At 45.1% G+C, this 27,698-nt stretch overlaps 1 protein-coding gene across 1 annotated transcript in view; it reads left to right on the forward strand.

Annotated features, from left to right (window-relative positions):
• The window catches only part of XPNPEP3 (X-prolyl aminopeptidase 3), a 243,267-nt gene that overhangs the window by 76,300 nt on the left and 139,269 nt on the right, over positions 1–27,698 (forward strand). The window contains exons 4-6 of the mRNA XM_069737081.1: positions 12,325–12,527; positions 17,324–17,386; positions 26,804–26,917. Of these exons, the coding sequence (XP_069593182.1) occupies positions 12,325–12,527; positions 17,324–17,386; positions 26,804–26,917 (380 nt within the window). The remainder of the gene's footprint in view (positions 1–12,324; positions 12,528–17,323; positions 17,387–26,803; positions 26,918–27,698) is intronic.

Raw genomic sequence — 27,698 nt, forward strand, 5'->3', positions numbered from 1 at the left:
GTATATTCAAATTGCCATTAGAAAAAATGAAGCAGTAGACTTTGGAAAAACTAATATTTGTCTCATTCTCAAAATTTTTGTCCATGACTGTAAGTGAGCTGCGCCTGTCAGATCAGTTGCCCCTGACGGAGGGTTAAGTGCACCCTTGACATAATCCCAGGGCTCCAGTGTGTTATTATGACAGCTTGGGTTGTGTTGAAGACCCCATGCCTGTCATTCCTGAGCTGTCTTGAAACTGGGCCTGTGGCTGCGTTTCAAAGGAGACCGTTATTTTCACTATATGCACTAATACCAAAGTATTGCTGTATATAGCACAACTGATCAGACGATCACAGGTTCAAGTCCCCTGAAAGAGCTAACAAATACAGTAAAAAGTAAAACAGTAAAAAAAACAGTAGTAGTAATACAGTAAAAAATAGTAAAAATAGTAGTAAACAGTAGTAAAACAGTAAAAAAAAAACTTTACAGTTGTAAAATTATGAAAACAGATCTAAAAACATAAAAGTTCTAATCACCTCCCTTTATTCCCCTTTAAAAATAAAGATAACAAATACACATATGCGGTTTTGCTACGTCTAAAAATGTCTGATCTATTAAAATATAAAGATAATAAACTCGATCCATAAACACTGTTAAAGGGAACCTGTCACCCCGAAAATCGCGGGTGAGGTAAGCCCACCGGCATCAGGGGCTTATCTACAGCATTCTGTAATGCTGTAGATAAGCCCCCGATGTTACCTGAAAGAGGAGAAAAAGACGTTATATTATACTCACCCAGGGGCGGTCCCGCTGCTGGTCCGGTCGGATGGGCGTCTCTGGTCCGCTGTGGCGCCTCCCATCTTCATTCCAAGACGTCCTCTTCTGATCTTCAGCTCCGGCGCAGGCGTACTTTGTCTGCCCTGTTGAGGGCAGAACAAAGTACTGCAGTGCGCAGGTGCCGGAAAGGTCAGAGAGGCCCTCATACGAGTTTGGCAAAATGACCCTTACAGCGCTTCATCAGGGAGAATAAAATATATTTTCAACAACACTATAAATGCTCATACGCATTTTACTGTTTCCAGTTGCCACTTTATCTGCTATTTAATACTACTCACTGTGAGGTTACGTTCACATGACCAAATTTTTGAGCTGAGTGCGGTCTGTTGAAAAAACGGACTTCACCGGACACCTCTTCCATCACTGTCATCCAGTTGGACTGTGGAGATGATTTTCTTTCTTGCTGATTGAATGCAGCTGCCAAAATTGCACCTTGGACAGCACAATAGCAACAATTGGTCCTGCTTACATCAGAAATTGAAATCTACATCCACTATGCACAGTCATAGTTTTGTACTATATTTGCCTTGTAAGTTGCAGATTGTTTCAGAAAACCGACTCAAAGTAATAAAACGTAAAAGGAACCTGTCAGTAGGTTTTAGACCCAAAGTAACGTTTGTCAGTAAAGTCTGTGTTTCTCCTTCGCCTCATTGGGGGACACAGACAGTGGGGTGTATGCTGCTGCCAATAGGAGGCTGACACTATAATCTTTATTTTTATATAGCGCTAACATATTCCGCAGCGCTTTACAGTTTGCACATATTATCAACACTGTCCCCGATGGGGCTCACAATCTAAATTCTCTATCAGTATGTCTTTTTGAATGTGGGAGGAAACCGAAGTGCCCGGAGGAAACCCACACAAACACGGAGAGAACATACAAACTCTTTGCAGATGTTGTCCTTGGTGGGGTTTGAACCCAAGACTCCAGCGCTGCAAGGCTGCTGTGCTATCCACTGCGCCACCGTGCTGCCCTAAAGCTACTTTCACACTAGCGTTTTTTGCAATACGTCGCAATGCGTCATTTAGGGGAAAAAACGCATCCTGCAAAGTTGTTTGCAGGATGCGTTTTTGCCCCATAGATTAACATTAGCGATGCATTGCGACGCATTGCCACACGTCGCAACCGTCGTGCGACGGTTGCGCCGTGTTGTGGTGGACCGTCGGGAGCAAAAAACGCTACATGTAACGTTTTTTGCTGCTGACGGACCGCTTTTTCCGACCGCGCATGCGTGGCCGGAACTCCTCCCCCACCTCCCTGCACTTCACAATGGGGCAGAGGATGCGATGAAAATCCGCTGCACCCGTTGTGCGGCGTAAACAACGCTAGCGTCGGTAACCTCGGCCCGACGCACTGCGACGGGCCGAGCCCGACGCTAGTGTGAAAGTAGCCTAAGTGATACAAAAAAAGTTAGCTCCTCCCCTGCAGTATACACCCTCCTGCTGGCTCTCAGCTAACCAGTTCTTGTTTACTGTCTGTAGGAGGCACTTGGGTCTGATTCAGACCCCATCATTTTTATTTTATTTTTTTACTGTTCTGTAAATTTTTATTTTCTAATTAACGGAGTGAAGGGGGCGACGGATCCTTTCAAGGTTCCGATCTCCCGCAAACCATCAACAGGCGAGAACGCGGAGTGTTGCCTCCCCGTACCCTCCGCTGCGACGTGGGAAACCATGCCTGAGCTCGCTTCAGGGGCGACGGTTCCTTCGAGTCCCGATCTCCCCACACCAGCAATGGGAGAGCACATGGAGTGTCGCCTCTATGTATCCTCTCCTGGAGCCAGGCCTAATGCCGGACAGCTGGCCCTGTCCACCCGGGGGCTTGAACTCCTTGGATGTACAGAGGCTCCTTCTCTTCGGCGTCCGAGCAGCCCCCACTGTCCCACCACTGTTAAAGCGGATGGCACAAGGAGGCAGACGGTTCCTCTCCACCTCCCTAACAAAGGGATGATGGATTGAGGGTTATCGCTTAATCCCTGCACGTCCACGCTGCAATACCTGACCTGCAGCAGAACAGCACAGTCATCCGCGGCGGCTCCATGTCAGGACACGCACCAATTGTGAATGGATCCAGTCAGTGATGGGCCCCTGCAGTGGGATATTAACATACTGACAGGCAGCCGCAGCTTTCCTGTGGCCTACCTCCCTAAGGTAACGCTCCACCCGGCTGCAAAAATTTAGCCCCCGGCTTCGACCAAAGTGTAGGCCGCATCCCAGAAGTCGCGCCCACACTATGGCACGCTAAGGCGGCTCCGCCCATCTTTTCTGGAGTTTTCTGTCTGGCACGGGAACGTTCGCTTTTCTTGGCCCACTGCCCCTCTATTCTACGCCTGGTATTGCTCCCGCCGGCTACAGAAGTTTAGGCCCTGGCTTGGGCCTATTCATGGAAGTCATGTAGCTCCGCCCACATCGCGTCTGTGGCTCTGCCCCCAAAATGGCTCCTCTCGCTCTCTGCGAGACTTTATCACCTCTGCATCTACCGGTGGCCATCTTGGTCCACCCAGCCGGCAGGGACGATGTTTTTTGCATTAAAGGGGCACAACGACTCTGCAGCCGGGTAAGGAAGTACTGCTCTCTTCCCTCCTGTACTTACATGAATGACCCGTATTATTCCCCGGTCTTAATGGAGGCACATGACCAGTAGTCCCTGGTCTTAAATGCACATGACCAGTATTCCCTGGTCTTAGAGGCACATGACCAGTATTCCCTGGTTCTAACCCCTTTACCCCCAAGGGTGGTTTGCACGTTAATGACCGGGCCAATTTTTACAATTCTGACCACTGTCCCTTTATGAGGTTATAACTCTGGAACGCTTCAACGGATCCCAGTGATTCTGACATTGTTTTCTCATGACATATTGTACTTCATGATAGTGGTAAAAATTCTTTGATATTACCTGCGTTTATTTGTGAAAAAAACGGAAATTTGGCGAAAATTATGTAAATTTCACAATTTTCCAACTTTGAATTTTTATGCAATTAAATCACAGAGATATGTCACACAAAATACTTAATAAGTAACATTTCTCACATGTCTACTTTACATCAGCACAATTTTGGAACCAAATTTTTTTTTTTGTTAGGGAGTTATAAGGGTTAAAAGTTGACCAGCAATTTCTCATTTTTACAACACCATTTTTTTTAGGGACCACATCTCATTTGAAGTCATTTTGAGGGGTCTATATGATAGAAAATACCCAAGTGTGACACCATTCTAAAAACTGCACCCCTCATGGTGCTCAAAACCATATTCAAGAAGTTTATTAACCCTTCTGGTGCTTCACAGGAATTTTTGGAATGTTTAAATAAAAATGAACATTTAACTTTTTTTCACAAAAAATTTACTTCAGCTCCAATTTGCTTTATTTTACCAAGGGTAACAGGAGAAAATGGACCCCAAAAGTTGTTGTACAATTTGTCCTGAGTACACCGATACCCCATATGTGGGGGTAAACCACTGTTTGGGCGCATGACAGAGCTCGGAAGCGAAGGAGCGCCGTTTGACTTTTCAATGCAAAATTGACTGGAATCGAGATGGGACACCATGTTGCGTTTGGAGAGCCCCTGATGTGCCTAAACATTGAAACCCCCCACAAGTGACACCATTTTGGAAAGTAGACCCCCTAAGGAACTTATCTAGAGGTGTGGTGAGCACTTTGACCCACCAAGTGCTTCACAGAAGTTTATAATGCAGAACCGTAAAAATAAAAAATCATATTTTTTCACAAAAATTATCTTTTCGCCCCCAATGTTTTATTTTCCCAAGGGTAAGAGAAGAAATTGGACCCCAAAAGTTGTTGTACAATTTGTCCTGAGTACGCTGATACCCCATATGTGGGGGTAAACCACTGTTTGGGCACATGGGAGAGCTCGGAAGGGAAGGAGCGCCGTTTGACTTTTCAATGCAAAATTGACAGGAATTGAGATGGGACGCCATGTTGCGTTTAGAGAGCCACTGATGTGCCTAAACATTTAAACCCGCAAAAAACGAGCCGCCATACAGCATCATCAGCAAAAAAATAAAAAAGTTATAGTCCTGAGAATAAAACGATGCAAAAATAATTATTTTTTCTGTAAAATAGTTTTTATTGTATAAAAGCGCCAAAACATAAAAAAAATGATATAAATGAGGTGACGCTGTAATCGTACTGACCCGAAGAATAAAACTGCTTTATCAATTTTACCAAACGCGGAACGGTATAAACGCCTCCCCCAAAAGAAATTCATGAATAGCTGGTTTTTGGTCATTCTTCCTCACAAAAATCGGAATAAAAAGCGACCAAAAAATGTCACGTGCCCGAAAATGTTACCAATAAAAACGCCAACTCGTCCCGCAAAAAACAAGACCTCACATGACTCTGTGGACCAAAATATGGAAAAATTATAGCTCTCAAAATGTGGTAACGCAAAAAATATTTTTTGCAATAAAAAGCGTCTTTCAGTGTGTGACGGCTGCCAATCATAAAAATCCGCTAAAAAACTTGCTATAAAAGTAAATCAAACCCCCCTTCATCACCCCCTTAGTTAGGGAAAAATTAAAAAAATGTATTTATTTCCATTTTCCCGCTAGGGTTAGGGCTAGGGTTGGGGCTACAGTTAGGGTTGGGGCTAAAGTTAGGGTTAGGGTTTAGATTACATTTACAGTTGGGTATAGGGTTGGGATTAGGGTTAGGGGTGTGTCAGGGTTAGAGGTGTGGTTAGGGTTACTGTTGGAATTAGGGTTAGGGGTGTGTTTGGATTAGGGTTTCAGTTATAATTGGGGGGTTTCCACTGTTTAGGCACATCAGGGGCTCTCCAAACACGACATGGTGTCCGATCTCAATTCCAGCCAATTCTGCGTTGAAAAAGTAAAACAGTGCTCCTTCCCTTCCGAGCTCTCCCGTGTGCCCAAACAGGGGTTTACCCCAACATATGGGGTATCAGCGCACTCAGGACAAATAGGACAACAACTTTTGGGGTCTAATTTCTCCTGTTATCTTTGGGAAAATACAAAACTAGGGGCTAAAAAATAATTTTTGTGGGAAAAAAAAAAGATTTTTTATTTTCACGGCTCTGCGTTATAAACTGTAGTGAAACACTTGGGGGTTTAAAGTTCTCACAACACATCTAGATGAGTTCCCTGGGGGGTCTAGTTTCCAATATGGGGTCACTTGTGGGGGGTTTCTACTGTTTAGGTACATTAGGGGCTCTGCAAACGCAATGTGACGCCTGCAGACCATTCCATCTAAGTCTGCATTCCAAATGGAGCTCCTTCCCTTCCGAGCCCTCCCATGCGCCCAAACAGTGGTTCCCCCCCACTTATGGGGTATCAGCGCACTCAGGACAAAGTGGACAACAAATTTTGGGGTCCAATTTGTCCTGTTACCCTCGAGAAAATACAAAACTGGGGGCTAAAAAATAATTTTTGTGGGAAAAAATTTTTGTTTTATTTTTACGGCTCTGCATTATAAACTTCTGTGAAGCCCTTGGTGGGTCAAAGCGCTCACCACACATCTAGATAAGTTCCTTAGGGGGTCTACTTTGTCGTTTTTTGCGGGACAAGATGACGCTTTCAGCGGTACCATGGTTATTTATATCTGTCTTTTTGATCGCGTGTTATTCCACTTTTTGTTCGGCGGTATGATAATAAAGCGTTGTTTTTTGCCTCCTTTTTTTTTTTTTTTTTCTTACGGTTTTTACTGAAGGGGTTAACTAGTGGGCCAGTTTTATAGGTTGGGTCGTTACGGACACGGCAATACTAAATATGTGTACTTTTATTGTTTTTTTATTTAGATGAAGAAATGTATTTATGGGAATAATATATATATTTTTTTCATTATTTAGGAATATTTTTTTTTACTCATTTGGAAATTTTTTTTTTTACTTTTTTATTTTGTCCCGGGGGGGACATCACAGATCAATGATCTGACAGTTTGCATAGCACTCTGTCAGATCACTGATCTCACTTGCAGCACTGCAGGCTTCACAGTGCAGGCTCTGTGAAGCCACCTCCCTCCCTGCAGGACCCGGATCCGCGGCCATCTTGGATCCGGGCCTGGAGCAAGCAGGGAGGGAGGTAAGACCCTCGCAGCAACGCGATCACATCGCGTTGCTGCGGGGGGCTCAGGGAAGCCCGCAGGGAGCCCCCTCCCTGCGGGAAGCTTTCCTATACCGCCGGCACATCGCGATCATCTTTGATCGCGGTGTGCCAGGGGTTAATGTGTCGGGGGCGGTCCGTGACCGCTCCTGGCACATAGTGCCGGATGTCAGCTGCGATAGGCAGCTGACACCCGGCCGCGATCGGCGGCGCTCCCCCGTGAGCGCTGCCGATCGCATATGACGTACTATCCCGTCGGTGGTCATAGGGGCCCACCCCACCTCGACGGGATAGTACGTCTAATGTCAGAAAGGGGTTAAAGGCACATGATCAAGATTCCCTGGTCTAAAAGGCACATGACCAGCATTTCCTGGTCTTGAAAGCATTTGACTAGCATTCCCTTGTCTTAAAGGCACATGACCAGTCCGAAGCTGGTCACCCTAAATGAACTCAGGAACCCTCCGCCGCCGATCCCAGCTTATGCCAGAGTACCATAGTTCCCCTGAGTAGGCTTTATCACTGCCACATCCCATGGCTTCTCTGATCAAGAGATTGAAGCTCTCTGTGAACACTCTGTGGCTCGGAGTGCTCACAAGACAGGCATATATGGTTCCTCTCCTACATGGGAGCTGTCGGCTAGCAGGGGCCGCAAGTATTCTAGAAACGTACAGTCGTCTATAAAATGGAAGCTTCATTTCCTGGTCTCCCTTACCAATGATTTCCTGAGAACAAGACTCTGATATGGATCAGATACTGCCTTGGATCTGGACTCACCAGAGCTTCAGAAAAGGATGGATTTGCCTCTTTATATCATCAACCAATCTCTGTTGATTGATGAGGGCTACGGTTGTACTCTAGATCACGCAGTGTCCCTCATAAGGAGACTAAACTCCCTCGCAGAGCATTTGTCATTCACCCGGACAGGGAGCGTCCGGATAAGCGATCCACTGGACAGAAGCCTCTGCAAGCGCGGTATCCTTTTTCAGCCAATATGCAAACACGTGGGGTGTCCCCTCCACGCATACCTCCCTACGACGTGGGATGCCATGCCTGGTCTGATTCTTAGGGGCGACGGGTCCTTTTAAAGGTCACCGATCTATAGTCGAGCACATGGAGTGTCGCCTCCATGTATACTCTTCGGCAGCCAGGCCTAACACCGGAACCAGCCCTGTCCACCCGGTGACCTGAACTCTGTGGATGTACAGTGGCACCCTTTTTTGGCGTCCAAGCATCCCCTCTGCATCTCTACTATTTACAGGAACAGGATCTCTACTATTTAGCAGATGATGCTAGAAGGCGCACAATCCCTCTCCACTTCCCTGTTAAGAGGGTGGTGGATCGAGGGTTCATCATTTTAACTCTGCACCGTCAAAAGAGAGCTGAGGTAGCAAGAAACAGCTTTTCCTGACCTTCTGGATGCAGCCGTGCATTCTGCCACTTGGCAGATTATCCGGGTAGAGCCTCCTGTTGTTTGTCTACCAGTATTCTTGCCCGATGGGTCATCAATTAAAATTACAACAGACGGTCAGATAGCAAATCTGGTTCGGTTTGTCTTGCAGCCTCGGCTTGAGTGCTCTACCCTTCCTTAGCCATCGCATGGGTTGCTCGAGCAGTGGTCTCCTGGTCGGAGACCTTAACTACTTTGATTCACATCAGTAACCTTTTCCTGAAGACAGTACAGCTGGTCAATCAAAATTTCTTGAGCAGGAGACTAGCTGGTTCATGCCTCTCGGATGCAGCTGGTTGCGCGGCGCTGTCAGCAGCAAATGCCATTACACCCAGAGGGCATTATAGCTCAGAGTATGGAAGCGTACTTTGCGTTCAAAAAGCCGTACTCTGCGTTCACTTCCTAGGATCGCATGTTTCCTATAGACCCAACCAGCAGTGGAAGAATTGTCCAGGATGGTCTAGATCTAAGGGATCTTGGTTCCAAAAAGGGGGACGAAAAATAAGACTGATCCTGGACCTCAAACTTTTACCAAGCTGGACATGGTCCTCCTTCTTCGGATGGAGTTCCTCCGCTCAGCCATTACTTCAATGGAAAAAGGGTGGATTTTCTGGCATCCACCAACATTCGGGATGCTTACCTTCACATTCCTATTTTCCCCTCTTCAAAAACTTCTTCACTTTTCCATTCGCAAGCAACATTTTCAAGTCATGACCTTGTCCTTCGGCCTTGCTACCGCACCCTGAGTGTTCGCAAGGGTCATGGCGGCTGTCATGTTCCTCTTGCACTCTAGAGGCTTGGTCGTCCTGCCCTTTCCGATTGACTTTCTAGCCGCTCTTCCAGGACTACGCTGAGTCGTCTATATCAATTGCTATACCCTCTCTCTCCTAGGCTGGCAGCTTCATCTAGACAGGTTTTTCCTCTTTTCCAGCCCAGCAGATATCCTTTTTGAGGATGATCCTGGACACTTCCATAGGGTTAGTATTTCTCCCTTGAGGCAAGGCCGTGGCTCTTCAACTCAGAACTCACTTACTTGATCACTCATTCCATTCGATTTGCTGGGAGGGTCATGAGGAAAAAAGGTGACAGCAATGAAAGCTGTTTTGTTCGTTCCGTTCGTTTTCTGTAGGTCAAACAAGCTTTCAGAGGATAGTCTCTGAGCTTCTTCCTCATCCAGGGGAGTTCCTTCCAGTTCAATGATTATTAGTGACTACCGATGTCAGCCTTCTTCTCCCAATCTTTGTTCTGGGAATCTGAACGACACGGCTAGTCCTACAGCAGGTCCTCTGCCTTCTGGCCGGTCACCCCATCCAAATTCAATTGGATAATGCCACGGCTGTGCCATACGTCAATCATCTAGCAGGTACCCTCGGTCAGGCAGCATGGACGAGGTACCTCACATTCTCTGATGGGCCGAGATCTATCATTCGGTGATCTCGGGAGTACACATCCCAGGAGTAGATCTCTGGGCGTTATACATCCTTAGCCATCAGGGTCCCGCCTCAAGTGAGTGGGAACGTCTCCCGGAAGTCTTCCATTAGATCTGTCTTCACTGGGGCACTCTAGATGTAGATCAGATGGTGTCCAGACTGAATGCCAATGTACTCGTGTTCATGGTTCGGCCTCAAGATCCAAAAGCCATTACAGTGAATGCTCTGGTTCTTCCGTGGTACCAGTTTCTATAACCCCCCCTTCCCCTACTTCCAAGACTCGTTTTGATTCAAGAAGGCCCCCAGTAGTCCTGGGAGATCTGCACGGACCACGTTAGGTTTTTTGTTTGCGGAGCTAGTACTTTTTCCAACTTATTGCAACAAAACTGCAAGTAGGAACTCTCGCAGGGAGTTTTCACATGTGGTCCTTCCCTTTCACATGCCACTAGATCTTTGGGACCTTAAAGGGAACCTGTCTCCCCTCCCCCCCAGGCGTTTTTAACTGAAGGAGCCACCTTCTGCTGCACTAATGCTGCATTCTGTCAAAGTGGCTCTTTTAGTTAGTGTCCCTGCCAACGCTGAAATAATCGTTTTTATAATTTGTCCCTCATACCTCTATTTTGTCAGGGGGGCATGTCTTCCCCCCCTGACACAAACTCCTCCCAGACATCACTCGGGGCCTCTGGGCACTGCCTCCATTTCCTTCATGAACATCCCTGGCGCCTGCGCTGTAAGTTCGAAGGGCAGCGCAAACTGCGCATGCCCGAAAAAAGAAAAAAAAATGGTCCTGGGAGTCTTACAGTAGACTACTTTTTTTTATCTGGACAGACTTTACTATCATGGAAGTTCGCCCCTTTTTTCTCTGCGATCTCGTCATCCTGACAAGTCTTCGGAACTAGACGCTCTGTTCTTTCAGACTTTTTTCCTTATTACCATCAAGGCAAGGTTGTCCTCAGGACATCCCCGTCCCTTTTTACAATGGGGGTATTGTATTCCCAATGTTAAGAGGGCATCGTTCTTCCCTCATCTCTTTCGACACCAGTCCATAAAACGGGATGGATGGGTTCTCCATATTCTGGAAAAAGTGAGTGCTCTGAGTAGGTACATATCGTGCACGGCATCCATCCGAAGGTTGGACACCTTATTTGGGCTTCCTGATGGTCAGAGGAAGGCTTCCTGACGGTTATAGGAAGGGTTTAGCCATTTCATCGGCCATGTTAGCCTGGTGGATTCGTTACACCATCCAAGAGTCCTTCCGGTTTAGACATCAGCCAAACTCCACTCCACTCTGACGATCGAGGTTTCTTGGTCTCTTGGCACCAGGCGTCGGTAAAGCACGCCTGCAAGCTTGTGGGTTCGTCCAGTCCGCATGCAGACTTGAAGCACTATAATTCCCAGACTTCCGCAGATGTGAGTCTGGGCAGGCCGACTCTGCAGGCCACGGTGGCGCTCTTGTAAGTAGCGGTTACACAGGGCCTGATCTGATGTTGTTCCCACTCAGGGACTGCTTTGGGACATCCCACAGTCTGTGTCCCCCAATGAGGCGAAGGAGAAATAGGGATTTTTGTGTACTCACCGTAAAATCCTTTTCTCCGAGCCATTCATTGGGGACACAGCTCCCACCCTGTTATTAGCTTCTGCTTGTTTTATAGTTTGACATGCTATACTCTCATATATAATGCTATACTTTATGTTGTTATAGATCTCCTACTGCTTTTGCACCAAACTGGTTAGCTGATAGCCAGCAGGAAGGTATATGCTGCAGGGGAGGAGCTAACATTTTTTGTACCACTTAGTTTCAGCCTCCTATTGGCAACAGCATACACCCACGGTCTGTGTCCCCCAATGAATTGCTCGGAGAAAAGGATTTTACGGTGAGTACACAAAAATCCATTTTTCTGTTGTCTCATAGTCCAGCCAACCTCTCTCCCTCTTTCTCCTCCCAGTGATTGACAAGTCACTCTTGTCTGTGACCTGCTTACCCGGATGAACATCTCACGCAGGTGCCATCATTCCTGGGGGCATGCACAGTAAGGTCCTGATGACGTTGCAAGAGTCGAGCTATCCATCGGCGCATGCGCTGCCGCAGGGAACACCCACAGGAAATGTTTGTCTCCATGACATACTGCCCTGTTTGAGGTCCCACACAGTCGCCATCGTAACGGGTGCAGCACGTACACAGATGAATAGTCCAGCTCTCGCAGTGTCATCAGAGAAAAGTGACCTGTCATTCACTGGCAGGAGGCCAGCGACGGGCGATAAAAGATTGAGAGAGGCCGGAGAGCTGTCTTTGCAGGCCGAGCACCTGCACTTGTGAGCTCATCTGCACAAAAATTCATCAATGGATTTCGAGACAAGGAGTTATAATATAAAGGTATGGAAGTAGTCTACAGGTACCTTACTTAAAGTTACTTTACAACTACCCAAAATCGTGACGACGATACTTTGGGGTCTAAAAACCTGCTGACAGGTTCCCTTTAATAGGAATGCTTCTGTAATTAGTGACATTACGTTTATATGTTGTTTCTATTGTTGTTGTGCTTTATCATGTTTCAGATGAGAAGATAACACTGTGGTACGACTACATGAGACCGCCTCACCATTCGCTGCACTCTAACTTCATCCAACCTCTTGTAGAGTCAAACGCCAAGATCAAGAATAGGATCAAGTTTACTCAACGCCTCACACAGCGCCTTCGCTTAATTAAGTCTCAAGCTGAAATTGATCTTATGAAAAAAGCAGGCCGTATTTCTTCTCATGTACGGAAGTTTCGAAATCAGTGTGAACACAGTCAATTTTTCTTTTCTAGGGTGTAATAGAATGTGTTTGTGTGCTTGTTCTAGTTGTTTGGCCTTTATGGCCTGCTAGGTAGTCCTCAACCTCTTCCCCACCGAAGTCAGATTTTCCTGTTAGGACAAAGCATTTTTCTCTCTTTCACTTTTTTATTGTCACATTTCAGGAGCTATAACGTTTTTTTTTTTTGTTGTTGTTTTTTTCTTCAGCGGCTTATGTTTTTTTGGGCTTAATTTTTCATTTTTCAAGTGTTAACGTTATTCTGTAAGTCAGTACAATTATGGTGATGCAAAAATTATATAGTTTTATTACTTTTGTACAAGTAATAAATTCTTTAAAAAATAGTTTGCTTTTGTGTCACCATATTCTGAGAGCCATAAGTTTTACAATTTTCCGCAGCCGAGCTGTCTGAGGACTTCTTTTTTGTGTGACAGCCTGTTATTTTCAGTTGTACCATTTTGTGTTACAGGCCATTTCTTTTTATGTGCAAAATTATCAATAAAACCAGCAATTCTAGATTTTATTTTTTTTCTAACCATTCATTATCAACAGCATTTTTGGTGCCAAAGATATTTCATCGAATTTAGGGTAACTTTGGGGTGCTGATTCTGAATATGTCATCAGTTTTGCCAGATTGGCTCAAGTTTTTGAGATTTTTCGTAAAATGTGTAAAAAAAAAGACGTAATTTGTTACACGCGCATTAACTTTATTGATATTGTCATGAATACAATAAATTTAACAAAGTAAATGTTGATTTTAGTTTATTTTAACTAGTTTTAGAAAGTAATCTTCAAAAATGAACAAGACATGAAAGATAGGAGACATTTAATCGCTGAGAAAAGCGCTTTTTATATGATTTTCTTCTATGTGAGCTATTCGGGCAGTCACGCTGTAGATTCCAGCAGTAATCAGCCATCATATGTCTGTCCCATCTGCCTTGGTACCTTTCCTCCATCACCATAATATCCTGATGAAATCTCTCCCCTTGTTCTTCGCTAAAATCTCCAAGGTTTTCTGGAAATCTGTCCAAGTGACTGTGAAGATAATGCAATTTAATGCTCATGTGTACACCCAGATTTCTAAATCTCAATAGCATGTTTTGTACCATTTCTTCATAATTGTCTGCCTTTTGATTTCCCAAGAAGTTCTTCACTACCAACACAAAACTACACCATGCAGCAGCTTCAATGTCATTCATTTCCTTAGGAAAATTTGAATCTTTAATGAGTTTCCGAATTTGAGGACCATCAAAGATTCCTGCCTTCAGTTTTTCGCTACTAAGACCAGGGAAAGATCTGCAGATGTACATGAAGCAATTACCATCTTTGTCTAATGCCTTGACGAACTGCTTCATTAATCCTAACTTTATGTGAAGTGGTGGTAGAATGATTTTTTCCCTGTTCACCAAAGGTTCGTTCACTATGTTTGATGCTCCTACTGTCAAGGTGTCCCTTGAAGGCCAATTCAGTTTCTCCCAGTGCTGATGTTTTGCTCTACTATCCCACATGCAGATGAAGCAAGGATACTTTGTGTATCCACTTTGCTGTCCAAGTAAAAAGTTGACCATTTTTAAATCAACACATATCAGCCACGAATGTTCATGGTAGCACAGTTTCTCCAAGACCATTTTGACATTTTTGTATTGTTCTGCAAGTTTAGTTGAGTGAGCTACTGGAAGAGATGCACACTGATTGCCATTGTTCAACAAAACACATTTCAAACTCCTTTTAGAACTATCTATGAAAAGCCTCCAGTCTTCAGGACGATATACTTGTAAACCCATTTGCAGCATCAGGCCAGGAATATCCTTACAATATACAAGTAGGTCATCTTCACAGAAAAATTGAAGAAGTGCTTCTTCTCTGGTCCTGTAAGATGTAATTTTAGTTCCAGGCGTCAGACAATTTTTTTCACTTAGCCTTGAAGCTAAAAGTTCGGATGCACTTTTTGAGAGGTTGAGGTCTCTTATTAGATCGTTGAGCTCTCCTTGGGTAAATTGCGTAGGTGTTCTGAAACTTCCTTCATATTCTAGTTCACTTCCAGAACTGATGTTTAGCTCCATACCCTGCATTTCATCATCATCAGGTGGGGGAAGGTCAGGTAACATGGTAAACACAGGTACAGGCACATCTTCACAATGAGGGACAGGCCTTCTTGCAGATTCCATGTTAGGATACTCCCATTTTCGTTTCTTATGCTTATTGAATCCTTGCACTTGCACTGCACAGAAATAACAGTCATCATGATGATTTTTTTGCTCTCTCCACACCATTGGAACACCAAATTTGAAGCTTTTTCTTTGTCCTTTGCTCCATTTTCGTAATAATTCGATACATGCTTTGCACACTATGTGTGGTGCCCAAAACTTGTCTTGGTCCCCAAGCATAACCCCAAAATAGGCAAAATACACTTTTTTTACGAAGTCTGTTATGTTTCTTCTATGTTTTGGCAGTGTGTATTCACCACAAATGTAACAGAATGAGTCTGGATCGTTAAGACAACTTCTTCTTGATGAGTTCATGCTTTTCACTGGAAAACAGACAACAACATAAAGTTAGTGCAAAAATCAAGCTATGAACAAACTTTTAGAACACTAATTAACACAAAACTATATTGAGAACTGCTCAGTTCAAGTACTTATCCAAAGAAATTAATGAGATGATGCGTCGCATTTACCAACAAGTGCTATAAATAAGATACCAAAAATCTCAAAAACTTGAGCCAATCTGGCAAAACTGATAGCATATTCAGAATCAGCACCCCAAAAATACCCCAAATTCATTAAAATATTTTGGACACCAGAAAAATTTTTTTTTTTTGTTGACCTGTGTTATCTACTATATAATTGTCTAAGGGTCACTTCTGTCTGTCTGTCACAGATATTCATTGGTCGCGGCCTCTGTCTATCATGGAAATCCACGTAGTATATAACATAGCCACGTAGTGTATTGCACAGGTATGTAGTATATTGGTCAGCCACGTAGTATATAGCAGAGCCACGTAGTATATTGCACAGGCACGTAGTATATTGCACAGCCCATGTAGTATATTGCACAGCCACGTAGTATATAACACAGTCACGTAGTGTATTGCACAGCCACGTAGTATATAACACAGTCACGTAGTGTATTACACAGCTACGTAGTGTATTGCACAGCTATGTAGTATATTGGTCAGTGATGTAATATATAGCAGAGCCACGTAGTATATAACATAGCCACGTAGTATATTGTAGAGGCACGTAGTATATTGCATAGCTACGTAGTATATTGAACAGCCACGTAGTATGTAACAGAACCGACAACAGCCCACGTAGTATATAGCAATGTGGGCACTATATGTGTGGTTAAAAAAGACTTAAAATAAACATATACTCACCTTCCGAAGGCCCCTTGAAGTCCTGGCGCCTGTGTGCGGTGCACGCGGCAGCTTCCGGTCCCAGGGTTGGTATGAGCGCAGGACCTGTGATGACGTCGCTGTCACATGACCGTGATGTCATGACAGGTCCTTCTCGCATAGCATCCTTGGCACCGGAACCTGCTGCTTGCACTGCCGAGGACATACGCAGCATCAATAGTAAAAAGTTGGTCACACAGGGTTAATAGCTGCGTTAACGGAGTGCGTTACACCGCGGTCCTTTAACGCAGGCATTAACCCTGTGTGAGCGCTCAGCGCTGACTGCAGGGCAGTAAAGCAGTGGCCATTTCGCTACCAGACTATGGCCGTCGCTGATTGGTCGTGGGCGTTGCCACGACCAGTCAGCGACTTGGATTTCCATGACAAACAGAGGCCGCGGCCAATGAATATCCGTGACAGAAAGACAGACAGACAGACAGACAGACGGAAGTGACCCTTAGACAATTATATAGTAGAAGAGGCAAAAACAAAAAAAACTGTAAATATGAATTGTGTTTTTCTATTTTTTTTGTATAGGTTATCTGTAGTATCAACATTTTTATTTAATTCTACAGGTCTATATTTATGTTCTATTCACATTGTGTTGTTTTTTATGTTTTTGCTTTTTTTAAGTTTCACTAGAAAATAATTTTTAAATTAAAATCTTTGGTTGTCATATTCTGAGACCCTTTTCAGATTTCTGTTTACATCGCAGTATGAGGGCTTGCTTTTGCATAATGAGGTGTACTTTTTATTGGTATCATTTTGAGTTACATGCACCTTTTTGGTTTATGAGTTAGTGGCTGGGGTATCTGATGTTAAGTGTTAGGGTAAGTTCACGGTGGGCGTTTTTTATGCAAATTTTCAGCTGCGTTTTACAGTACCAGCAAAGCCTATGAGATTTCAGAAATCTCATGCACACACATTGGTTTTTGTGTGATCATTATTTTGTGCTTTGCTGCATTTTGTTCATATGTCACTTCTTTCAGTGTTTTTTCAGCCACGTTTTTCACCCATTAACTTGAATTGGTTTTGAAAAAACGTTGCAAAAATGCAGCAAAAGCGCAGGTATCATTATTTGCTGCTGAAAATTCAAAGACATTAGCATGTACAAAGAGAAAAAAAACGCAGCAAAAAACCCGCACCAAATACGCAACAAAAAATGCACTTAAATCTGCGTTTTTGACGTAGCTATTTTTCCTGCCAAGAAGATCAGGTTTTGCTACAGAAAAAAAAAGCAAAAACACCCTTTGTTACCTTGCCCTTAATGAGCAAATAAAAGAAAATGTTTTATTGAGTGGAAATAATTTCTGTGCATTTCATGTTGTAGGTGCATTACATTCTTTTTATGTTTTTGCCTTTTAGGCTTTCATAGAGACTATGCATTGGAGTAAGGGGCCTGTGGATGAAGCTTTTTTATATGCCAAGGTGAGAACTATACCCTATAAAACTCTGACTTTATTGCATTTCTACTGTGATTACTCACATGTCTAATTAATGACATTTTGATAAAATCCCTGTTTCTCTGCTGCAGATCTAGCAGTGCTTAGAATGCTGAGCTCTGTATAACCCCACCCACACCACTGATTGGCTGCAAGTTACTGATCAAAGATGGGGGCAGGTTTATACAGAACAGGAGGACTACATGTCACAAGACAACTAGTCCTCTAGTGTGATATCCAAGAAGTATCGTTTCTCCTTGCGGAGATCAACATGCTAAGCATGCGGAGATCAACATGCTAAGCATGCCGAGATGAGGAGACTTAAAGTCGCAATGCTCCTCTGGGAAATATGCTAATTATGCAAATTGTCTCTTCAGAGAGGAAGAGAGCTAGAACTCTAGTGCCACCTATTGGAAGGTAGTAATTCTACAAGTCAATGTCGACCCTTTAACGAGCCTTGTCACGTGACTTAGGATAATAGCCAAACCAGAATCTCAATTTGCAGACACTGTGTTTTGGGGTACTGCCCCTTGTCAGTGCAAAGTGGAGATCTGGTTTGGTTGTGTGAGAGGTGTCCAACCGTTATCTATCTCCTGCTAATAAAACACTGATTTTATTGAAGCAATCAGACCAGTAAGTGATACATCCCTGTAATCAGTGTCTCTGCCCCTACATCATGCTGATCTCAGATTATACAGCTAAAACCTGCTTACAGATTCCCTTTAATAGTCAGATATGTCCAATATGTGATGTTTCTGCTTATAACCTCTACCCTCACCTACTGTATCCTCACCCATCCCTTGTAGATTGTGAGCCCTCGCGGGCAGGGTCCTCTCTCCTCCTGTACCAGTTGTGACTTGATTAAGATTATTGTACTTGTTTTTTATTGTGTATACCCCTCCTCACATGTAAAGTGCCATGGTATAAATGGCGCTATAATAATCTATAATATAACGGTGGAAGCGTCACTCTGTCTGAAGCCTTTATAGACTGCGCAAGCGCGACGCACCCCTGCTGAGCAGTCTGGGCCAGAGTGACGCAGCTGAACTTACTTATACCAGCCATAGGGGCTCCGTGCTCCCTGCATACCCCCGATATACCGGCCATGGGGGCTCCACAAACCCTTGTATCCCCCCCCAATATACCAGCTATAGGGGCTCCGTGCTCTGCAGCTCCGGTCAGAGTAGATGTAGATCCCAGCGGAGCTCAAGGACTTTCGATGATGTCAACCACCATGTGACCAGTGACACAAGTGGGCGGAGTCAGCCCTCCGCTGTGCACAGTTCAGCCACACTCACACTGTACTGCCGCACTCCCACAGTACAGCCACATTCAGCCGCACTCACACAGTACAGCCACACTCGGCCGCACTCACACAGTACAGCTGCACTCACACAGTACAGCCACACTCGGCCGCACTCACACAGTACAGCCACACTCGGTCGCACTCACACAGTACAGCCACACTCTGCCGCACTCACACAGTACAGCTGCACTCACAGTACAGCCACACTCGGTCGCACTCACACAGTACAGCTGCACTCACACAGTACAGCCACACTCGGCCGCACTCACACAGTACAGCCACACTCGGCCGCACCCACACAGTACAGCCACACTCACACAGTACAGCCGCACTCACACAGTACAGCCGCACTCACACAGTACAGTCACGCTTAGTATAGCCACACTCAGGCAGTACAGCCACGCTCAGTATAGCCGCACTCAGGCAGTACAGCCACGCTCAATTTAGCCACACTCATGCAGTACAGTCACGCTCAGTATAGCCAGCCGCACTCAGGCAGTTCAGCCACACTCAGTATAGCCACACTCAGGCAGTATAGCCACACTCATACAGTAAAGTCACGCTCAGTATAGCCGCATTCAGGCAGTACAGCCAAGCTCAGTATAGCCGCACTCAGGCAGTACAGCCACACTCAGTATAGCCGCACTCATGCAGTACAGCCGCACTCAGTATAGCCGCAATCAAGCAGTAAAGCAGCAGCACTCACTAATGCCGCACTCACGCAGTTCAACCGCACTCACTATAGTTGCACTCACGCAGTACAGCCGCACTCAGTATAGCCGCACTCAAGCAGTACAGCTGCACTCAGTACAGACGCACAAGCAGTACAGCTGCACTCAGTATGGCCACACTCAGTATAGCCACACTCAGTACAACCGTACTCAAGCAGTAATGCAGCAGCATTCAGTACAGCCGCACTCAGGCAGTTCAGCCGCCCTCAGTACAGCTGCACTCAGGCAGTACAGCCGCACTCAAGCAGTACAGCCGCACTCAGTATAGCCGCACTCAGGCAGTACAGCCACACTCAGTATAGCCACACTCAGGCAGTACATCCACACTTAGTATAGCCGCACTCAGGCAGTACAGCTGCACTCAGTACAGCCGCACTCAGGCAGTACAGCTGCACTCAGGCAGTAGAGCCACACTCAGGTAGTAGAGCCGGAGAGAGAGAGATGGGAGCAGCATATGACAGAATGGGGGCGCAGAATGGGTGCAGCACATTACCGAATGGGGGCGCAGGATGGAAGCATTACATGACAGAATGGTTGTGCAGGATGGGAGCAGCACATGACAGAATGGGGGTGCAGGAAGGGAGCAGCACATGACAGGATGGGGGCGCAGGATGGGAGCAGCACATGACAGGATGGGGACGCAGGATGGAAGCAGCACATGACAGAATGGGGGCGCAGGATGGGAGCAGCACATGACAGGATGGGGGCGCAAGATGGGAGCACATGACAGGATGGGGAGCAGGATGGGAGTACATGACAGGATGGGGACGCAGGATGGAGCAGCATATACCAGGATGGAGACCATATACCAATATAAAAGCTCACCACCTGGGCGTAGAACGGGTTCAATAGCTAGTAAATAATAATAATAACCTAGGTTTTTTTAAAGCATACAGGACAAAACCCAAGGCACAAATAAATAACATACAGTTACATCACATTAGTCAATCACACCAACCAAATATAACTGAAGTAGATAGTGGCCCGATTCTAACGCATCGGGTATTCTAGAATATGTATGTATGTATATAGCACAGTCCACGTAGTATATAGCAAATATTACGTGGCCTGTGCTATATACTATGTGGCTGCTATATACATACATACATATTGTAGAATACCCGATGCGTCAATACAGGCCACGCAGTATATAACACAGCCCAAACAGTATATAACACAGGCCACGTGGTATATAGCAGCCACGCAGTATATAACACAGGTCACGTAGTATATAGCACAGGCTACGCAGTATATCACACAGCCCACGTACTATATAACACAGCCCACGCAGTATATAGCAGCCACGCAATATATAACACAGGCCACACAGTATATCACACAGCGCACGGAGTATATAACACAGCCCACGGAGTATATAACACAGCCCTCAGAGTATATAACACAGCCCACGTATTATATAACACAGCCCACGCAGTATATAGTAGCCACGCAGTATATAACACAGGCGAAGTAGTATATAACACAGCCCGCGCAGTATATAACACAGCCCATGTAGTATATAGCACAGCCCACGCAGTATATAACACAGCCCACGCAGTATATAACACAGCCCACGTACTATATAACACAGCCCACGTACTATATAACACAGCCCACGTACTATATAACACAGCCCACGTACTATATAACACTACCCACGCAGTATATAACACTGCCCACGCAGTATATAACACAGCCCACGTAGTATATAACACAGTTCACGTACTATATAATACAGCCCATGCAGTATATAGCAGCCATGTAGTATATTGCACAGCCCATGCAGTATATAACACAGCCCACGTACTATATAACACAGCCCACGTACTATATAACACAGCCCACGTACTATATAATACAACCCACGCAGTATATAACACTGCCCACGCAGTATATAACACAGCCCACGTACTATATAACACAGTTCACGTACTATATAATACAGCCCATGCAGTATATAGCAGCCACGCAGTATATAACACAGGCGACGTAGTATATAACACAGGCCACGCAGTATATCACACAGCCCACGGAGTATATAACACTGCCCATGTAGTATATAGCAACCACGCGGTGTATAACACAGCCCACGCAGTATATAACACAGGGCACGCAGTATAAAGCACAGCCCACGCAGTATATAACACTGCCCATATAGTATATAGCAGCCATGTAGTATATAACGCAGCCCACGCAGTATTTAGCAGTGTGGGCGCCATATCCCTATTAAAAAAAAAAATGAAAATAACAAATAGTTATATACTCACCCCCTGAGATCCAGTGAAGCTGTACCGAGAAGCGCGGCTGCCGCCATCTTCTGTTCCCAGGATGCATTACGAAATTACCCAGATGACTTACCGGTCTCGCGAGACCGCTAAGTCTTCTGGGTAATTTCGCAATGCATCTCTGGAAACGGCAGATGGCGGCCGGCGCGAGCGCATCGTCGGACTACGGAAGGTGAGAATAGCAGGTTTTTTGTTTTTTTATTATTTTTAACATTACATCTGTTTACTATTGATTTTTACAATAGTAAAAAGTCCCACGGCAATGTCGCTGATTGGTCACGCCGGCTGGGCGCTACCAATCAGCGAAGCGGGATTTAAGTACCACGCCAATGTCGGCTGGGCGCGACCAATCAGCGAAGCGGGATTTAAATCCCGCGCCAATGTCGCTGATTGGTCGCGTGCGCCGGCTGGGCGCTACCAATCAGCGAAGCGGGATTTAAATCCCGCGGCAATGTCACTGATTGGTTGCGCCGGCTGGGCGCAACCAATCAGCGAAGCAGGATTTAAATCCCACGCCAATGTCGCTGATTGGTCGCGCTGGCTGGGAGCGAGCAATCAGCAAAGGGGGATTTAAATCCCACGCCAATGTCGCTGATTGGTCGCGCTGGCTGGGAGCGAGCAATCAGCGAAGCAGGATTTAAATCCCGCGGCAATGTCGCTGATTGGTCGCGCCAGCTGGGCGCTACCAATCAGCGAAGTGGGATTTAAATCCTGCGCCAATGTTGGCTGGGTGCTACCAATCAGCGAAGCGGGATTTAAATCCCGCGGCAATGTCGCTGATTGGTCGCGCCGGCTGGGCGCTACCAATCAGCGAAGTGGGATTTAAATCCTGCGCCAATGTTGGCTGGGTGCTACCAATCAGCGAAGCGGGATTTAAATCCCGCGCCAATGTCGCTGATTGGTCGCGCGCGCCAGGTTAGGCGCTACCAATCAGCTTAGCGGGATTTAAAGGGAATCGGTCACCTGAATTTGGCGGGACCGGTTTTGGGTCTTATGGGCAGAGTTTTCGGGTGTTTGTTTCGGAGGACAGAGAATGAACTTCAATCCAATATTTCAGCCAGCATACAGCCAGCGGGTAAGGAAAGGGTGAATCAAACACCCGAAAACTCCGCCCATATGACCCAAAACCGGTCCCGCCAAATTCAGGTGACAGGTTCCCTTTAAATCCCGCGCCAATGTCGCTGATTGGTCGCGCCGGCTGGGCGCAACCAATCAGCGAAGCGGGATTTAAATCCCACACCAAGGTCGGCTGGGCGCTACCAATCAGCAAAGCAGGATTTAAATCCCGCGGCAATGTCGCTGATTGGTCACGCGGTGTATTGCGGTCTCGCGAGATGATGACGTAGTGGTCTCATGAGACCGCCACATCATCATCTCGCGAGACCACAATGCATGGTCCGGTCACCGGAGCGTTGCGAGGAGCGGTAAAGGCCGGTTCTGGATGCGGGGGCTGACGGACGGTGAGTATATAACGATTTTTTATTTTTTTAAATTATTTTTAACATTAGATCTTTTTACTATTGAGGCTGCATAGGCAGCCTCAATAGTAAAAAGTTGGTCACACAGGGTTAATAGCAGCGTTAAGGGAGTGCGTTACACCGCGGCATAACGCGGTGTAACGCAGCCATTAACCCTGTGTGAGCGCTGACTGGAGAGGAGTATGGAGCGGGCACTGACTGTGGGGAGGAAGGAGCGGCCATTTTTCTGCTGATTGGTCGTGGCTGTTTTGCCGCGACCAATCAGCGACTTGGATTCCATGACAGACAGAGGCCGCGACCAATGAATATCTGTGACAGACAGAAGGACAGACAGACAGAATGACAAAAATGACCCTTAAACAATTATATAGTAGATATATAGATATAAAGGGCTCACTATGCAGATATGGTAAGATGATACATTATGGAAGAAAAATTAAAAAAGTAAAGTACATATCACAAGCATCCTCTGGATGTGAGGAGTAAGCTTAGGATCTGGAAATGGCTGCTGCACATGGTCAGGATCTCATGCCAGCACAACCATGTACATGTACAGTGGGGCAAAAAAGTATTTAGTCAGTCAGCAATAGTGCAAGTTCCACCACTTAAAAAGATGAGAGGCGTCTGTAATTTACATCATAGGTAGACCTCAACTATGGGAGACAAACTGAGAAAAAAAAATCCAGAAAATCACATTGTCTGTTTTTTTAACAATTTATTTGCATATTATGGTGGAAAATAAGTATTTGGTCAGAAACAAACAATCAAGATTTCTGGCTCTCACAGACCTGTAACTTCTTCTTTAAGAGTCTCCTCTTTCCTCCACTCATTACCTGTAGTAATGGCACCTGTTTAAACTTGTTATCAGTATAAAAAGACACCTGTGCACACCCTCAAACAGTCTGACTCCAAACTCCACTTTGGTGAAGACCAAAGAGCTGTCAAAGGACACCAGAAACAAAATTGTAGCCCTGCACCAGGCTGGGAAGACTGAATCTGCAATAGCCAACCAGCTTGGAGTGAAGAAATCAACAGTGGGAGCAATAATTAGAAAATGGAAGACATACAAGACCACTGATAATCTCCCTCGATATGGGGCTCCATGCAAAATCCCACCCCGTGGGGTCAGAATGATCACAAGAACGGTGAGCAAAAATCCCAGAACCACGCGGGGGGACCTAGTGAATGAACTGCAGAGAGCTGGGACCAATGTAACAAGGCCTACCATAAGTAACACACTACGCCACCATGGACTCAGATCCTGCAGTGCCAGACGTGTCCCACTGCTTAAGCCAGTACATGTCCGGGCCCGTCTGAAGTTTGCTAGAGAGCATTTGGATGATCCAGAGGAGTTTTGGGAGAATGTCCTATGGTCTGATGAAACCAAACTGGAACTGTTTGGTAGAAACACAACTTGTCGTGTTTGGAGGAAAAAGAATACTGAGTTGCATCCATCAAACACCATGCCTACTGTAAAGCATGGTGGTGGAAACATCATGCTTTGGGGCTATTTCTCTGCAAAGGGGCCAGGACGACTGATACGGGTACATGAAAGAATGAATGGGGCCATGTATCGTGAGATTTTGAGTGCAAACCTCCTTCCATCAGCAAGGGCATTGAATATGAAACGTGACTGGGTCTTTCAACATGACAATGATCCAAAGCACACCGCCAGGGCAATGAAGGAGTAGCTTCGTAAGAAGCATTTCAAGGTCCTGGTGTGGCCTAGCCAGTCTCCAGATCTCAACCCTATAGAAAACCTTTGGAGGGAGTTGAAAGTCCGTGTTGCCAAGCGAAAAGCCAAAAACATCATTGCTCTAGAGGAGATCTGCATGGAGGAATGGGCCAACATACCAACAACAGTGTGTGGCAACCTTGTGAAGACTTACAGAAAACGTTTGACCTCTGTCATTGCCAACAAAGGATATATTACAAAGTATTGAGATGAAATTTTGTTTCTGACCAAATACTTATTTTCCACCATAATATGCAAATAAATTGTTAAAAAAACAGACAATGTGATTTTCTGGATTTTTTTTCTCAGTTTGTCTCCCATAGTTGAGGTCTACCTATGATGTAAATTACAGACGCCTCTCATCTTTTTAAGTGGTGGAACTTGCACTATTGCTGACTGGCTAAATACTTTTTTGCCCCACTGTATGTACATTTAGCTCTGGCTAATAGGAGGAAGCTAAAGCAAGTTATTTACATTTATTTAAATTTTTTGAAACTGTAATTTTTCCTACAAATTTTCACAGATTTTAACAGTAGAAGACAGAGGAACATGCTGTATACATACCGTAGATAATAAGAGATTCATAAAGATCTCATACATATCTTAGCTGGAAATGAATACCATCCGAGAATACCCACAAGTATATACTTGATATTCCTCATAGATTTACAGCATCAGATGTGAGAGGAGTGACAAAGGTACCAAGGGTAAGTGGAAAGGGAGTGAAGGGGGGAAACAAGCTGAGGAGGAAAAAACTAAAAGCGCATGCATTTTCTGCTCCCAGTAATAATCCCACGGAGCCCAGTTTCAGATTGGTGTATTCTGGCATTAAGAGTAGCAGTCACTTATTCCATTTGACGCACAGCACATACCTGGCTACAATACTCCTGTCCAGAGGGAGGAGAGAAGTGTTCCTCCAGCAACAAGCAATCAAACATCCAGCAGTCAGCTGTGGGGGAGCTCTTGCCCATCTCCCTTGTGGTCACATTAAAGAGCCACTGTCACCCCCGGCGGCGGATTTCATGGGAAAACAGCGCAGAGGGGGCGGCACCCGGCACCCCTGAAGATTTGAGTGGCGGCAGTGTGGCGTTTCCAGCAGGGGGGTTAAGACCCGCCTCCCTGTCTAAAGATAGGTATTTTATTTTGGGAATAAATGCACCAAAAACTAAAAGAGCCACCTTGTTAGAATGCAGCATTACTGCTGCACAAGGTGGCCCTTTTAGTTTATAACGGCTGGAGGGGGTGACAGTGGCCCTCGTATTCTGGGTCCAATGCGGATTTTTCTGCAGTGGATTTCAGCAGATTTGATAAATCCACAGTGGAAAACCGCTGCGGATTTATTGCGGATTTACCGTGGTTTTTCTGCGGTTTTTACAACTGAGGTTTTCTATTGGCGCAGTTGTAAAACCGCTGCGGAATCCGCAGAAAGAAGTGACATGCTGCAGAATGTAAACCGCTGCGTTTCCGTGCATTTTTTCCGCAGCATGTACACAGCATTTTTTGTTTCCCATAGGTTTACATTGAACTGTAAACACATGAGAAACTGCTGCGGAAACGCTGCGGATCCGCAGCAAAATCCGCATCGTGTGCACATACCCTGAGGGGGAAAACAGAGGGGTATAATGTGATATCTGTGCATAAAGTCTCGTAATGTGACCATGATCTAACCGCGCATATGGACTGGAATTGCCCTATAGAAACAACCCCTTAAATGTTCCTTCTCATTCTCTGTGTTATCGAGACGACTGCAAGACATGAATTGCCATATTCAACATGTGAAACGTGAGCTTCTTGAGCTAAGTGTCTCACTAAAGACACACTATTTTTTTTATATTACATTATTATCACTATATTTTATTCCTTTACAGTTTGATTTTGAGTGTCGAATCCGGGGTGCTGAAATTCTTGCATACCCACCAGTGGTCGCCGGAGGGAATAGAGCGAACACACTGCACTATGTGAAAAATAACCAGATAATAAAGGTGTGTATGAGGCCTGAACTACTATATCGCTTTTACTTTTACATAGTGATTCAATTCAGGATTTTTGTTCTTTATCTACTTTAGGCACTTTTTTTTTTACAGTGAATTACATTTAATTTCTTTATATAAATGTGGTGGAAAATGTTTTGACTGTAGTGCTTCATTACAGGGATTTTCCCAAATAAAACAATTAGAAAGAGTCTGTTATCCCCAAAATGCATTTTAAGTAAGCTATACAGTGGTGTAGGGAACCTTGGCCCCTATAGCAAACATACTAGCCCTGGATCTGTTCCTGGTGCAGTGCCTGAGAAAATAACTTTTAATTCATATGCAAATGAAGAGCCTTTGGTGCACCCTTTTCACTGCCTACAGTTTGGTGCACGGTTACGCCTCATTTGCTTATTGGGCCCTTCCCCGTTTTGATTACAATTTTCCCTGCCGCTCCCCAACATCCGTGTCTAGACATGGAAGCTGCTGACAGGCAGGGAAAAGTCTTCTAATTAAGTAGTGGTATGTATCGCCATTCTCAAGAAAAATTGCACAACAAATTTTGGGGTCCATATTTTACTATTACCCTTTTGAAAATAAAAAATGTGGGTCTAAATTAAAATTTTTGCAAAAAAAAGTTAAACGTTCATTTTTTCCTTCCACATTCTAAAGATTCCTGCAAAGCTTCTGACGGGTTAATAAATTTCTTGAATGTGATTTTGAGCACCTTGAGGAGTGCAATTCTTAGTCACTTTTGGGTATTTTCTGTCATATAAAACGTTTCCAAAGGAGC

The sequence above is a fragment of the Ranitomeya imitator genome, chromosome 8, assembly GCF_032444005.1.
Source record: "Ranitomeya imitator isolate aRanImi1 chromosome 8, aRanImi1.pri, whole genome shotgun sequence".
NCBI lineage: Eukaryota > Metazoa > Chordata > Amphibia > Anura > Dendrobatidae > Ranitomeya > Ranitomeya imitator.